This window comes from Frieseomelitta varia, unplaced genomic scaffold (assembly GCF_011392965.1).
Source record: "Frieseomelitta varia isolate USP_RPSP 00005682 unplaced genomic scaffold, Fvar_1.2 scaffold_707, whole genome shotgun sequence".
NCBI classification, from domain to species: Eukaryota; Metazoa; Arthropoda; class Insecta; order Hymenoptera; family Apidae; genus Frieseomelitta; species Frieseomelitta varia.
Genome location: NW_025110487.1, coordinates 81,816 through 93,897, shown reverse-complemented (window position 1 = coordinate 93,897; position 12,082 = coordinate 81,816). Strand labels below are relative to the sequence as shown.

The window sequence follows — 12,082 nt, the reverse complement described above, 5'->3', positions numbered from 1 at the left end:
GTTAACCCCGCAGGTAATTGGATAATTCGGCCCGGAACAGCCAACAGCAGCAGATTAAGCGAAAAATCGCGGACAAACGTCGGCGATAGCTGACGTGATTTCGCATTTGCATTCTTTGCTATGCTACCGCCGTTGTATGTTAAAAAGGATTTTCATGCAAAAAAAAAAAAAGAAAAAAAATAAAATATCCAAAACACGGCGTTTCCTGTGAGATTTGGAAACTTTATATTTATTATATTTTCAAAACTTTACCAATAACTCGTAACGTTGATTCTCGACGTAGCTCCAACAACGCGAAGCAAGAAAAGGAAACATACCTGTCGGAATATAAACGTTCGAGTGCTGTCGAGTAACCACCTTACAAAACACGTCTCATTCGCTACGAGGAATAACAACGACAAATCAACGATATCCACAAGAAGCATGCACTACCTATATACGGCTCTTGTTCACAGTTGACGCCTTTCAGAGAATCATCCCCGTGCTCCGTTGACCCTTGAGCAGAAGGTGTACATCTGCCTATAGAGCAGTCGATCCCCTCGCTACAAATCGACGATCGACGATGAATCGAGTTGTCAATGCGCGGCCATTAATAACACTAATAACTGTCGGCAGCAAATTTTCGGGAAAACGTCCTTCACGTAAAGATCGAACCCTCCCTCGGAAAGGAAAAAAAGGAAGAAAGAAAAAGAAAAGAGGGGAGCACGATCGCGTGTATACACGGCTGAAGAGGTACTAGGTGGGTCAAAGCATGCGGCAGATTGGCTACAAACAGCGACACAACAAATACTCGAGTCCTTATTGTGCGAGGACTAGCGATGGGATCGAGTTTAGTATGCCTCGCCACTGCAGTTGTTTAGAGGAAAGAGGGAAGAAAGCAATATTCGTACTCGTTGAAACACTAAATTTCTCCAAGTTTTAGAATATATTTCACTTTTAGCCTTTCAGAATTTTCACGTTTGCTAAATTTAAATGATAAACTTTAACTGTGCCTAGGCTGTGCAAATATTTTTGTGTATCGGTAGGACCCATCAGTTGAACCCATCGCTAGGACAGTGAAAGAAGAGAATGGATTTTTGAAGAATTCCTCATTCTGAAAACATGTCCGCAACAATGACGCTATTATGACGATCCTGCATAGTCGTTCTCTCGACTCTCTTTCTACTTTTCCGCCGTTTCTCCAATATTTTTACCTGCCGGTCAGTTTTACACGTAGCCAACCCTCGTCAGAATAGTTTCGCTGTTATGTGTCTCAATATAGCGCGGTAAGATATATGGGATCTCAGAGAGAAAGAGAAAAGAGAGAGAGAGAGAGAGAGGAGAGTCTCGTTTTCTGAGAGGATGATTTTGCTGACAGAATAGAGGATGTTTGCCGGCGTCATATGGAATTTTGTACATGTTCGACGCTGGAGGTTGATAGATTGCAATTTGGTCTTTTGGTATTGGCTTGTCCTAGGTCTGAGGGGATTCTGTAATAGGGGATTTTATAGATCGTTGTAATAGGGGATTTTATAGATTGCCCTGTTACGGGTACGAAACTCGTGTACTTTCTTATTTCCCTGTCAACGTCGATGCCAGTGGAGAGAGTGCAAGGTTGATTTATCTGGTCAATCGTCCGGAATCGTTGCTTGTCGTTGGTAGAATTTTTTTCATTCGTGACTTTTAGCGATCGAAAACACAGCGGCAGAGCGATACGCCGTGGATCTTTGTGCATTTTTAAATTTTTTCGAACGATTTAGTCGAAGAGACGGTACCAAAATGGAACTGTGTCGTTTTCACGTCGCTCTTCTAACAAAAACTCATCGTTACAAGCTCGTTCGTTTCGATTCCCATTACTACACCTGCTACGTCGTTCCTCGGTCAATATTTGGAGTTTGTATTTTGAAATATCGGCGAAAGGAAGTCGGACGAGGCGCAGGATCGCTCTCGGTCACGTCCTCTTTCATCCTCTCGAGCGATTATCCTCGCCGAGTGCAGAAACGTTCGGCACCGCGAAGGTACTCGAGGCCAAGTGGGCATCCCTTGACTCCTCCCTCTTGGAAGTTGAGCGGCTTGAAATGGTTCCACGGGGGCAGGCGGGGGATGTCTTGTTCATTCATTCCCCGGAAACACTTGTACGTCGAGCCGATTGAGACACCAACAACGGATGAACCGACCTTAATCGTTCGCTAACCGTTTGTCATCCCGTTACAGAATCCATTGTTCAGACTTTACAAGTTGCCTCCGTGCTTGTTACGAATTCTCTCTCTCTCTCTCTCTCTCTCTCTCTCTCTCTCTCTCTCTCTCTCTCTCTCTCTCTCTCTCTGTCTCTGTGTCTTCGTTTCAGATTAGAAAGAGCATAGTTGGCCACAATGACGTAAAATGACTTGACTTAATGGACGCTGTATCGGAGCTTCCTCGTTCCTTGCTCCATTGTGAATCCCGTCTTTGTGTCATAGTCGCCGTACATGGTAAATTTTGAAGATTTTTCCATTTAATACGTACAATCTAATTCGTAATTTTAATAATTCGTTTCATATATTTGGTAGTTTTTGGCTACGAAGGTTTCGCCAAAAAAAAAAAAAAAATAAAAAGGAAGCGTAATCCATCCGCTAATTTCGCGAATTTACCTCGTCGAAGATAAATGGTTAGATAAACAAAGTACGGCGAGGGGGGGGGGGGGGGGGGGGGGGACGAACGTTCCTCTTCCTGTCGATAGAACACCGGTAAAAACGAGCGAAGCGGTGTCCACATTGGCGGGTAAAAGAGGGAAGCTCGTTTACAAACGAGAAACAGAGCCTCGCTGACGCGACGGCTCAGAAGGCACATTCATCATCCGAGGCAACTTCTTATTCCTGCCACGTTGTAGCTTCCCTTTTTCTTCTTTAGTTTTATCCAACTACGTCCAGGTGGTCCTCCGTTAATGTAATCAATTACACGGAACAATGATGGACCAGCTATTGAAATTTAGGCGATCCTTTGCACGTCGCCTGTCCTCCAGTGTCGCTTATATCGTTTATTAAGCGTCTCGCATACGTTTTCGAATAAAAAATAAAAACGTTGCCAACGCATGGCGAAATATTTCAACGTATGTGATAGTATCATCGTACGTTGTGCGTACAAGTCGGCCAAGCTCAGTCACGGTGGACTGAATACGACGAAAGGAACTCTCGGTTTTTCCAGCTAACTAGTTATAATGGCTGATTCGCTATCGGTGGTATCATGAAAAACAAAAGAACGGTGATCAATTATCGATTAAACGAGATTCTACGTAGAACGCAATTTATCATACTGTCGGCGGAAAGTCTCGGCCACGATGAATCTTTTCTTGGCGAAAAGCCGCCAAAGAGAGTTTCGCCGTCGTTAATCGTTCCTCGTGTAAGTTTCCAGCCAGTGAGGGAAGGGGTTTACGATTTTAGTTCTTCTTCTCTTTTTTTCTTTTTTAACGATACTTCGATGTACTGTTCCACGGAAGAGAATGGAAATGAGGAACGAGGGATCTTTGAAAAAGATCTGAAAAAGTGCGGATTTAGCGTAGCGAGTAACTTGCTCGGGGGAATCGTCCGTGGCTGTTTGAGAGAATAATAAATCGATCCTTGCGATATTGCACAGGAATCGAATGACGGTCAGATTTTCTTAGAACTTGAAATAGCTCGTTTTTATTTTCACTGTCTCATCTCGTTCGCGATTCTTTTCACAACTGCTCCATCTTCTATTTTCATCTTCGACTATTCCTTATCTTTTTCTTTTCAGACTCTTCTTTAATTTCTTTCTTGCTTTCTTCCTCTCGCGTTTCTCTCATCCCTTCCTCTTCTTTCCTTCTTCTCGATTGTTTTTCTTGACGTTTACAACGGACGCGTAACACGAGCAGAAACTAACGCTCTAGAAATGCACGCTATTTGCTCGAGTTATTATCGCTCGTTAAGGACTGGCATTCGAAACTCGACAATTCGCCGTATTCCTCGCCCCTTTCACGTCGAGGGTCGTACAGAGAGAGTGCAAGAAAGAGACCAAGAGAGAGAGAGAGAGAGAGAGAGAGAGAGAGAGAGAGAGAGATTTAGCGACATTTGCCCCTGTTGCGTTTTTTGTTTATCCCTTTGTTACCGCGTGTTGCCCTTTCGCTGTTGATTTATGAATACCGATGCGTTAATAACTCTGTACAATTGATTACGCGTAACACAGCTTCCTTCAATTAAAGGATACTTGGCTGCTTATTTAAGTACGAGCATTTCATTCTACGACACGTGAATGTTTCCTGGCCGAAATTTTGTAGCATTTCGTTCTTCCCCTCTTTTTTATTTTCTTTTTTTTTTTGTTCTTTTTCTTTATCAATGATTCTGACTGACTGACGATCGATGATCGGAAATTTATACTTGAAATTCTGTGGAAAAAAAGTTGCAAGGAAATACTTGAGATGAAAAAAGAGGGGGAGTTGCAGTATCTTTACGCGTGCCTCTGTTTATCTACAAGAGGGTACAAAGTAACGATGAAGGGGCACGCTCTCAAGTCAGTCGGATCGTCATAACTCTGCGCGTATTAGCAGCGCGCGATGAAGGGGTGCGCTCGAGTGGCCATTCTGTCGGAGAACGTGTTTTGATACTGTAACTGATATTTGCATTAAATATCAGTGGGAAGGGTGCCAAGCTCTAAGCCTGTCGTTTATTAGGACTTCATTAGCCGTATTGGATCCCCCTGTTTCCCTTTGCTGTTTGCTCTAGCGCCGCGGTTATTTCAAATCCATCCAGTCGTACCCCTTTTTCTTATACCTACACGCAAATACGCACAACGACAAGATATCAACAAATCTCTTCTCTCGTCTTGCTACTCGGTTGCTTGTACGGTGATAAGTGACCGCTTAATTCTTCATGGGTTAAAGAGAAGATGAGTAGTTCACACAATCGATAAACTATTTTTAAACGCTGTCGGCATCTTCGCGCGGGATCTATAACTCGAAGTTTCGTATCTAAACGATACGTCGTGGCAGCAGCCAAGCCTTTAAATACCTTCGAACACAGCTGAACGTCGTTGCTGAAGAAGCAATAATTCCCGAAGAGTGTTCGGTTGGCAGGTATTCTTTACGCGAGAGGAAAGTTGGCAGGACGACCGGGCGACAAAAATTTCCAGACGGGGCTAATTCGACGCGTTGTCGTCGTCAGCTACCCCCCGAGTCTCGGCGCGAGTTATAAGGGAGATTTACGAGCGTATGCGATTGACGAAAGGGGAGGGGAAGAGGAGAGAGGAGAGAGAGAGAGAGAGGGAAGGGGATAGCTCACGGTCGATTGACTTTCGAAAATGGGGCTCGCGCGCGCGAATCGCCCAGACGATTCCTCGCGATTCTATACCTAGTCGATACGAGTGTGTTCCTTTCATTCGAAAAACCTTTTTCTCTCGTCCCCGTCTATCTATAACTCACCACCAATCGGCAACGTGTAAACACGCGTTTGCGACGTACTTAATAAATTAAAGCCTCCTCCCTGGGAAAAGGATATTCGTTTCGAAAGGAAAAGGGAAGCAGATTATCTCTTTAGAGAAGGGGGTGCCTTCGCTGCGAAACTTGCGATTGTTTCAATTTCTCTGTGTATCCCAACCAGTTGAATCGATGATTTTCATCTGTGAAGAAATTGTAGTATAAAGTAGTGATAAAGTATATAAAGAGCTCGATTAATCACAGGGACGTGATGAAAATATTTCTTCGGAGTCTCCCTCTGTCGCTCGCGTATTGTTCAAAAGTGCTTCTCTTCGAAAGTAAAAAGATTTAACTTCTGCGATTCACAGAGCGAAAAAATTTTCAAACGAGTCTCACCGTCTCTGAAATATTCTCACATTTCCTATATAATACCTTCGTCGTCATAGATCACGTATTTTCCCCTCCTCTTCGAAATCTTCTGTAAATAAAAAAGGAAAAAAAGAAAAGAAAAAGAAAGGAAAAGAACGCGAGGAGGAAGAAGATGAGAAAAAGGAGGGGCACGGGTCTTCTTTCTTCCCTGGAAGCTGTTCGTTCTCCAAGAGGGTTGAACGAGCGTGGCTGAGGGGTTGGCTGCAGGGCGTTAAAACGTTAGCGAATCCCATCGTAGATAATCTTCGACTCATTGTGTCGGTGACACGGCGAACACACACGAAAGTCGGCAGCGTTCGGTGTCGTCCTCGCGAATCTTTTATATTCCCGCAGCCGCCGTGAAGAAGACGGGCCACCGTGTCGCAGTCCTGCCACGCCCTAATTTCTTGGGGGAGAAATTTTCCAAGAAGAAAAATAGAGAAACCTCGCACGTCGATGCGAGGTGTTCGTTTGGAAGAAAATATTGAACAGTCATAGAAATAGCGATAAAAATATATCAGGGAACGCGAGCGACTGACAACGTTACGGAGAAATTTGGAAAACAATTCTTCAGTCTTGAAAAAGAAATATACACGATTGCTTTTTGCAAAACGTTGGGCATCCGCGTCCGTGTCTGGATGGTGGACGATTCGATTTCTTCATCGACGTATCGTTTTATTTTCAGGTCACAGTGGCGTGAATCAGCTCGGAGGTGTGTTCGTCGGCGGTAGACCGCTTCCAGACTCGACGAGGCAAAAGATCGTCGAGCTGGCGCATTCGGGTGCGAGGCCTTGCGACATCTCTAGGATCCTACAGGTTAGCAATGGCTGCGTCTCGAAGATTCTTGGGAGGTTGGTTGAAATATTGCTCACTTTGCCTCTATTATTTGCCTTAGGAAATTCCTTGGGAAAATCACTCGGGAACCGTTGGAAGAAAATTTCTTGATATATTCGCTCGTCAAGGTGTACCGTATTGTACCGCAAATTATTATTATTGCAGGTACTATGAAACCGGATCGATCAGGCCCAGAGCGATCGGTGGCAGTAAGCCACGCGTAGCCACGGCAGAAGTCGTAAGCAAGATCTCCCTCTACAAGAGCGAGTGCCCCTCCATCTTTGCGTGGGAGATCAGAGATCGTTTGCTCCAGGAAGGCGTCTGTACCAACGATAATATCCCTAGCGTGAGTACACAAGTTTCCTTTAATCGTTTTAACAATTTTTCCATTCCTCCTGTAAGTGTTTCACTCAGACTCGTAATGTCTTCAAGTTCGTGCGCCCGTAATACGATCAGATTGCAAATGCAAATATGCACCACGAACGATTTCGAACCTGGCTCTGATAGGTCTAACGTTGAAAATAAAAACGCGACGAACACGTACAGTATTTCAACTGCGGAGGATCGGAAAGCCGCCATTACAGCGGCAAGCGCGAGCGGCGAGCTTTACGCGTTCGCGTTAACGGAACATTAAATGAAACGGGTGCAAAAAGGGGGAGCTTTGGGTCCAATGATGCTTTCCACTGTAACAAGGACGACAGTTTATAAAGCATGTCGCAAAACACGCGTAATGGAGCTCGACTTTTGTAGGGTGGAGGTCGTAAGCGCGCAAGCGTATTGTCAACGGGGCTTTCTACGCGCACACAAAACAGAAACGCATTTGCATAGAGAGTCGAGGGAAGTGGGTGGATGGGAATCAGTTTTCTGCGAGGTGACTATAAGGGTGTGTTTATGCCAACCGATGAAATCCCTGTGTAAACAGAGATAAACGACATAAATTCCATCGTTGTCGACTCATTTGTAGCTATCATCGCGAACGAGAGTGATCTTATTACGCTGTCAGACAGGAAAAGGTGGAATGACAAAGATATTTCGAGAAATATCGTTCAAGAGAAAAAAACTTGAGACATCCATTCCGCAAAAATTTCTTTCTCCGGCAGAATTCCGGAAGAGATTCTCTAACAAACATTCTTATTAAAATCGACGCGCAGCATCGAGGAATCGCGTCGGACGCGGCGCGAAGGGCTGGATTTCGCGGGACAAAGGAATCAATTAAGAAATCGCTGGCGGTGGTAGGAATAGCGCAGCGGATCAAAAGGAAATTTTTCCCTCCGGAGGTCCTCCCTTTTTCTTCGTGATATCTCCAAGACTCGCACTCCACCCACTAATACGTAGAAAGCTCGCGACGGGGGTGGAGGGGTTGCTTCTCATGGTGGTCCCTCGTTGCCATGGATATTTGCATGCGTCCAATAAACGGTGGCTAAGGGGCTCTCGACTCTTGCTCAGGGTAAAAAACGAAAGAGGGTCGCTAAATTCTCTTTTCCTCTCGCCGCCCTTCTTCGCCACCCCCTCCTCCTCCACCTCCACCCCTTCTCTCACTACTCTTTCTTCTTCGTCTTTCTTTCCATCGCGCCTTGGTAATGGCTCCGAGGTGTACGTATATACCCGGCAAGATGCTCGAGCAGGAATTCTCCAAGAGAAGGGGATAATACCGAGACACAGGACGCTTTTTTCATCACCCTTTCTTCCCTTAAAGTTACGAGGAAAGTATCGAAGGCAAGATACCGTTTGCGAGCGTGATACGCAGAGTGGATGGAAATAGGAAACGATTCAGCAGAGACTTTTTATTTTCGCAGTGACAAGAGCCTAGTTTCCGTCGAGCGCAAAATTTCGGATGTTTAGGTTAAAAATTTATCGCTGAAACTTTTTACTGCACCAAGCAGTTTTCTTTCTCTCTTTCTTTCTTTTTTTTTTAAATAGTAGATTTAAGGATCCGTATCCGAGGCTTGAAAATCTGAAGAAATTGAAAAGCGAAAAGGAAATCTGGATCAAACTAAATCATCGTCTTGGCTGGAACGGTCGCGAGAGAAGAGAAATTGCTTCTATCGCGAATTTCCTTTTATTTCTCGATCCGCTCGATCTACCAACTCCACCTCTTTTCCTTGCAACCCCTTCGACGCAATAATTCTCGAGCGAACTGTACATAATGGAATATTACACGGGCCATTAAAGAAACGTTAATCTTGGCCACAACAAGTTCAGAAGCGCTTACAGGATGCTCAAACGCGGCCGGGATTATACTTTGTACACCGGCTTTGATCCTCCTTCGCCCTGGAGGTTGTTTCATTCTCTCTCTCTCTCTCTCTCTCTCTCTTCCTCCCTCTTTCTCTCTTTCTCTCTTTCGTTCTATTCGACCCTCCATCCGCGTAATTTGTTAAAGCGCTAAATTCCGCGATCATCCCGCCCCGTGTCGGAACACGAGCTTTTCCGCTGGAACTTACGCCGCCCCCGTTTAGGTTAATTGACTGCTCGTTTTAATTTCTCCGAATGTCAGTGTTTCGTGATTTGCCAACAGTTGGAATGGAATTCTTGGTGTTTCATTAGACGCTTGTGTAAATCTGTTTGGTAGGAATACGGTTTATGGGTCTGTGTGTTTGACGTAAAGATGTAGAGTTACGATTGCATCGTGTCGCTCTAGAACATCGTTGCGTTGTCTGATGTCAACACAAATTATGTACAAGCTGCGCTGAAAATTCTTCGGTCTAAATTTTTCGCCTTTTTCGACGAAACCGAAAGAAATCTCGGAGATCTGTGGCTCCCGAGCAGAACGGAACAGAATCGCGTGGCGAATCAAGAAACCGGAACTGAAAGCGTCGACGCGCGACGCTGGGAATGAAACGGCGCGGCGGCGCGCGAGCACTCTTCGTTTTCTGCCTCGATAAGGAGCGAAATAGCACGCGAACGAAATCGATTCGCTAACGTCGCTATCGTTCGAACCGTCTGCACATTTCCTCCTCGAGTTTCGTTGTATCCTTTCCTTTCCTCTCCTTTCCTCTCCTCTCCTTTCCTTTCGTTTCCTTTTGTTTCCTTTCGTTTCCTTTCCTTTCCTTTCCTTTCCTTTCCTTTCGTTTCGTTGTCCTCGAGCTCTGCCTCTGTTGGAAGCTCGTAGTTCAGAGGCAGGAGAAAGAGGGGGATGAAAACGGGGGTTGGGCGGCGGTAGCAGGGTAGAGGAACGTATTCCAAGCGGGTCGCGGTGATTGAGGGAAATTTCATTATTCTCAGACATTACCCCCGTTATTGTAATGCCATCAAATTGGATACGCTTCGTACACCCCCGTAAAACGGCCGGAATATCCTTGAATATCCGGAGCTGCCGCTTGCTCGAGAGGACGCGGCGACGATGCACGCGAATATTTTATTTCCAATTCGGATTATTTTCAATTTTCAATCGTATATTTTTTTTTTTAAACTGTCTGAACATGTGTTTCTCTCTCTCTCTCTCTCTCTCTCTCCAAGTTGTAAATCTTTCGCCGATTCTCGTAGAAACGCCAGGCCCAGACTTCGAAAAACCAATATCAAATGAAATTGGAAGCCGCCGGTAAAAGAAACAAAAGAAACAGAAAAATCTGGAAAATCCTTTGGGGAACGAGTTACTGTCGCGAAAAAAAGCGTCCAATTACTCCGGTCTGTTTAGGAAGTAGAATAAAACGAACTAACGAGAAAGGAACGGACAAAAAAAAAAAGAGGTAGGCATTCTCTCTCTCTTTGAGAACGAACGGGTGCACGATCGAATGGACAATGATTTGACAAACCCGAAACGGCTGCAGGACGTGGCGTCGGATTCGAAATGTCCTGTGAAGCTTTCGCTATCCGTTTCGTCGTCGAATGCCGTTTCAGTCCCCGGTTGGATTTGAATCTGGCACCCGGCGTGGCGGACGCGTTATTGGTTTACTCGCACCACTGATTCCGGAATACTATCAGTGGTTCTCGGCCAATTCTCCAGGATACCTGTACCTCGCTAAAAAATTCTTCCGCCGCTTTAATTTTCCCATTGTTAAAAAGTTTCTTATAGAAGTAGAAAAGGTATAGGCATAGAGGCAAGTTGATGGAAGTAGAAAATTCGTTTAACAGTATCTTTGTTACATTGAAAGTAATATAGAGACTAGTACTTTGCAAAGAAAGAAATTCTTTAATTTCTAAAGTTTCTTTGTTACTTGGCTTTTATCAGGAAGAGATTTTTTTTTTAAGAATTCTTTGCCATTTTATTTTTCCTCTTTTTTATTTTTTTTTTTTATTAAAGTTAGCAATTTAAATATTTGCTACTCCAAATGGATTGGATCGAGCCGAAACGTGCAAAGATTTTACGTGTTTCATGGTATTTAGATTTTTACCAGTTTGTTTGCCCGATAGTTACGTAATAACAGCGGATACAGGAAGAAGTTTTCTAAATCAGGAGAGAACCACTGTCAAACGAGATTACGTTCGTTGAGCTGGCCAGCCTGACCGCGATCGTTCTTTCCGGGAGTTGACGTTGATGTCTCACCCCCAATGAACACTTCGAAATCACGAGTGGTTTCTATATACATTCTCGATCCAAAAGTTAAGGTTGCTTCTCAATTTTTCTACGAAAAATCAACGATATTTATTTCGCCGTCGAATTCTAATCGAGACGATAGGAAACAAAATTTACAAGATAACTCGCCCTTTTTTTCTTTTAATCATTTTTAATAATAAAAATCAATCGTCGATCGTCTCGATCGTTTCAATCGAATTCAATTAGATAGATTTACTTATCCGAGTCGAATGACGGAATTGGACGTCGAAACGAAGCGACGCTCGAGAGTCGCTTTCATAGGTAGTGACCATGTGACATCTACACCATCGTTGTTTCCTCTGGCTGGCTGACTTAGGGGTGGAAAATCACGGGCACCGCAAGAGAGTTGAATCGGGGGGATAGCACGATTTCCCGTGGTGGTCGAGCGTGTTCCTGTAATTAATAGTCTCCCGCAGTGAATGGACCGTCTCGGGGACGTGTTTGCACGCTATTTCCACGTGCTAGAACAAACTGGACCAACGTTTCAACGACCAGTAGTCTCTATTAGCATTCTGGTCACGCTTTTCTCCATTTCCATTGTCGTCTCTTTCTCTTTCTCTCTCTCTCTCTCTCTTTCTCTCTCTCTACAATTCTTCGTTCTTCCTTCGTTTCGTCGAACAACTAAATCAAGATATAAAAAATACCCAACAATATTTACAGTCTTTTAATTAGTCTTCTAGAAAAAAAGAAACACTTTCTTGATGCGAATTTTAACTAGTCTAGAAAATCCTCTGAAACTTTGCAGTAAGATTTAAACGAATTAGAGATCGTACGTGCGTCCGTTTCGATACTCGCACGTAGTGGCAAGTGACCGCAACAATGTCAGCCAGAATCGAGAAATAAGACTCAGCAACGTTGGTCGGTGGCGCACCGAGGGTGTAAGGGAGTCAGATCTCAGCCAGCAGAAGAGGCAAAGTAAT

General features: G+C 44.4%; 1 protein-coding gene across 3 annotated transcripts in view; it reads left to right on the top strand.

The window, feature by feature from the left end:
• The window catches only part of LOC122535359 (paired box protein Pax-6-like), a 71,304-nt gene that overhangs the window by 16,677 nt on the left and 42,545 nt on the right, over nt 1-12,082 (top strand). For all 3 annotated transcript variants that reach the window (XM_043666831.1, XM_043666830.1, XM_043666832.1), the window contains exons 3-4: nt 6,480-6,645; nt 6,794-6,974. In XM_043666831.1, coding sequence (XP_043522766.1) covers nt 6,480-6,645; nt 6,794-6,974 — 347 coding nt within the window. The remainder of the gene's footprint in view (nt 1-6,479; nt 6,646-6,793; nt 6,975-12,082) is intronic.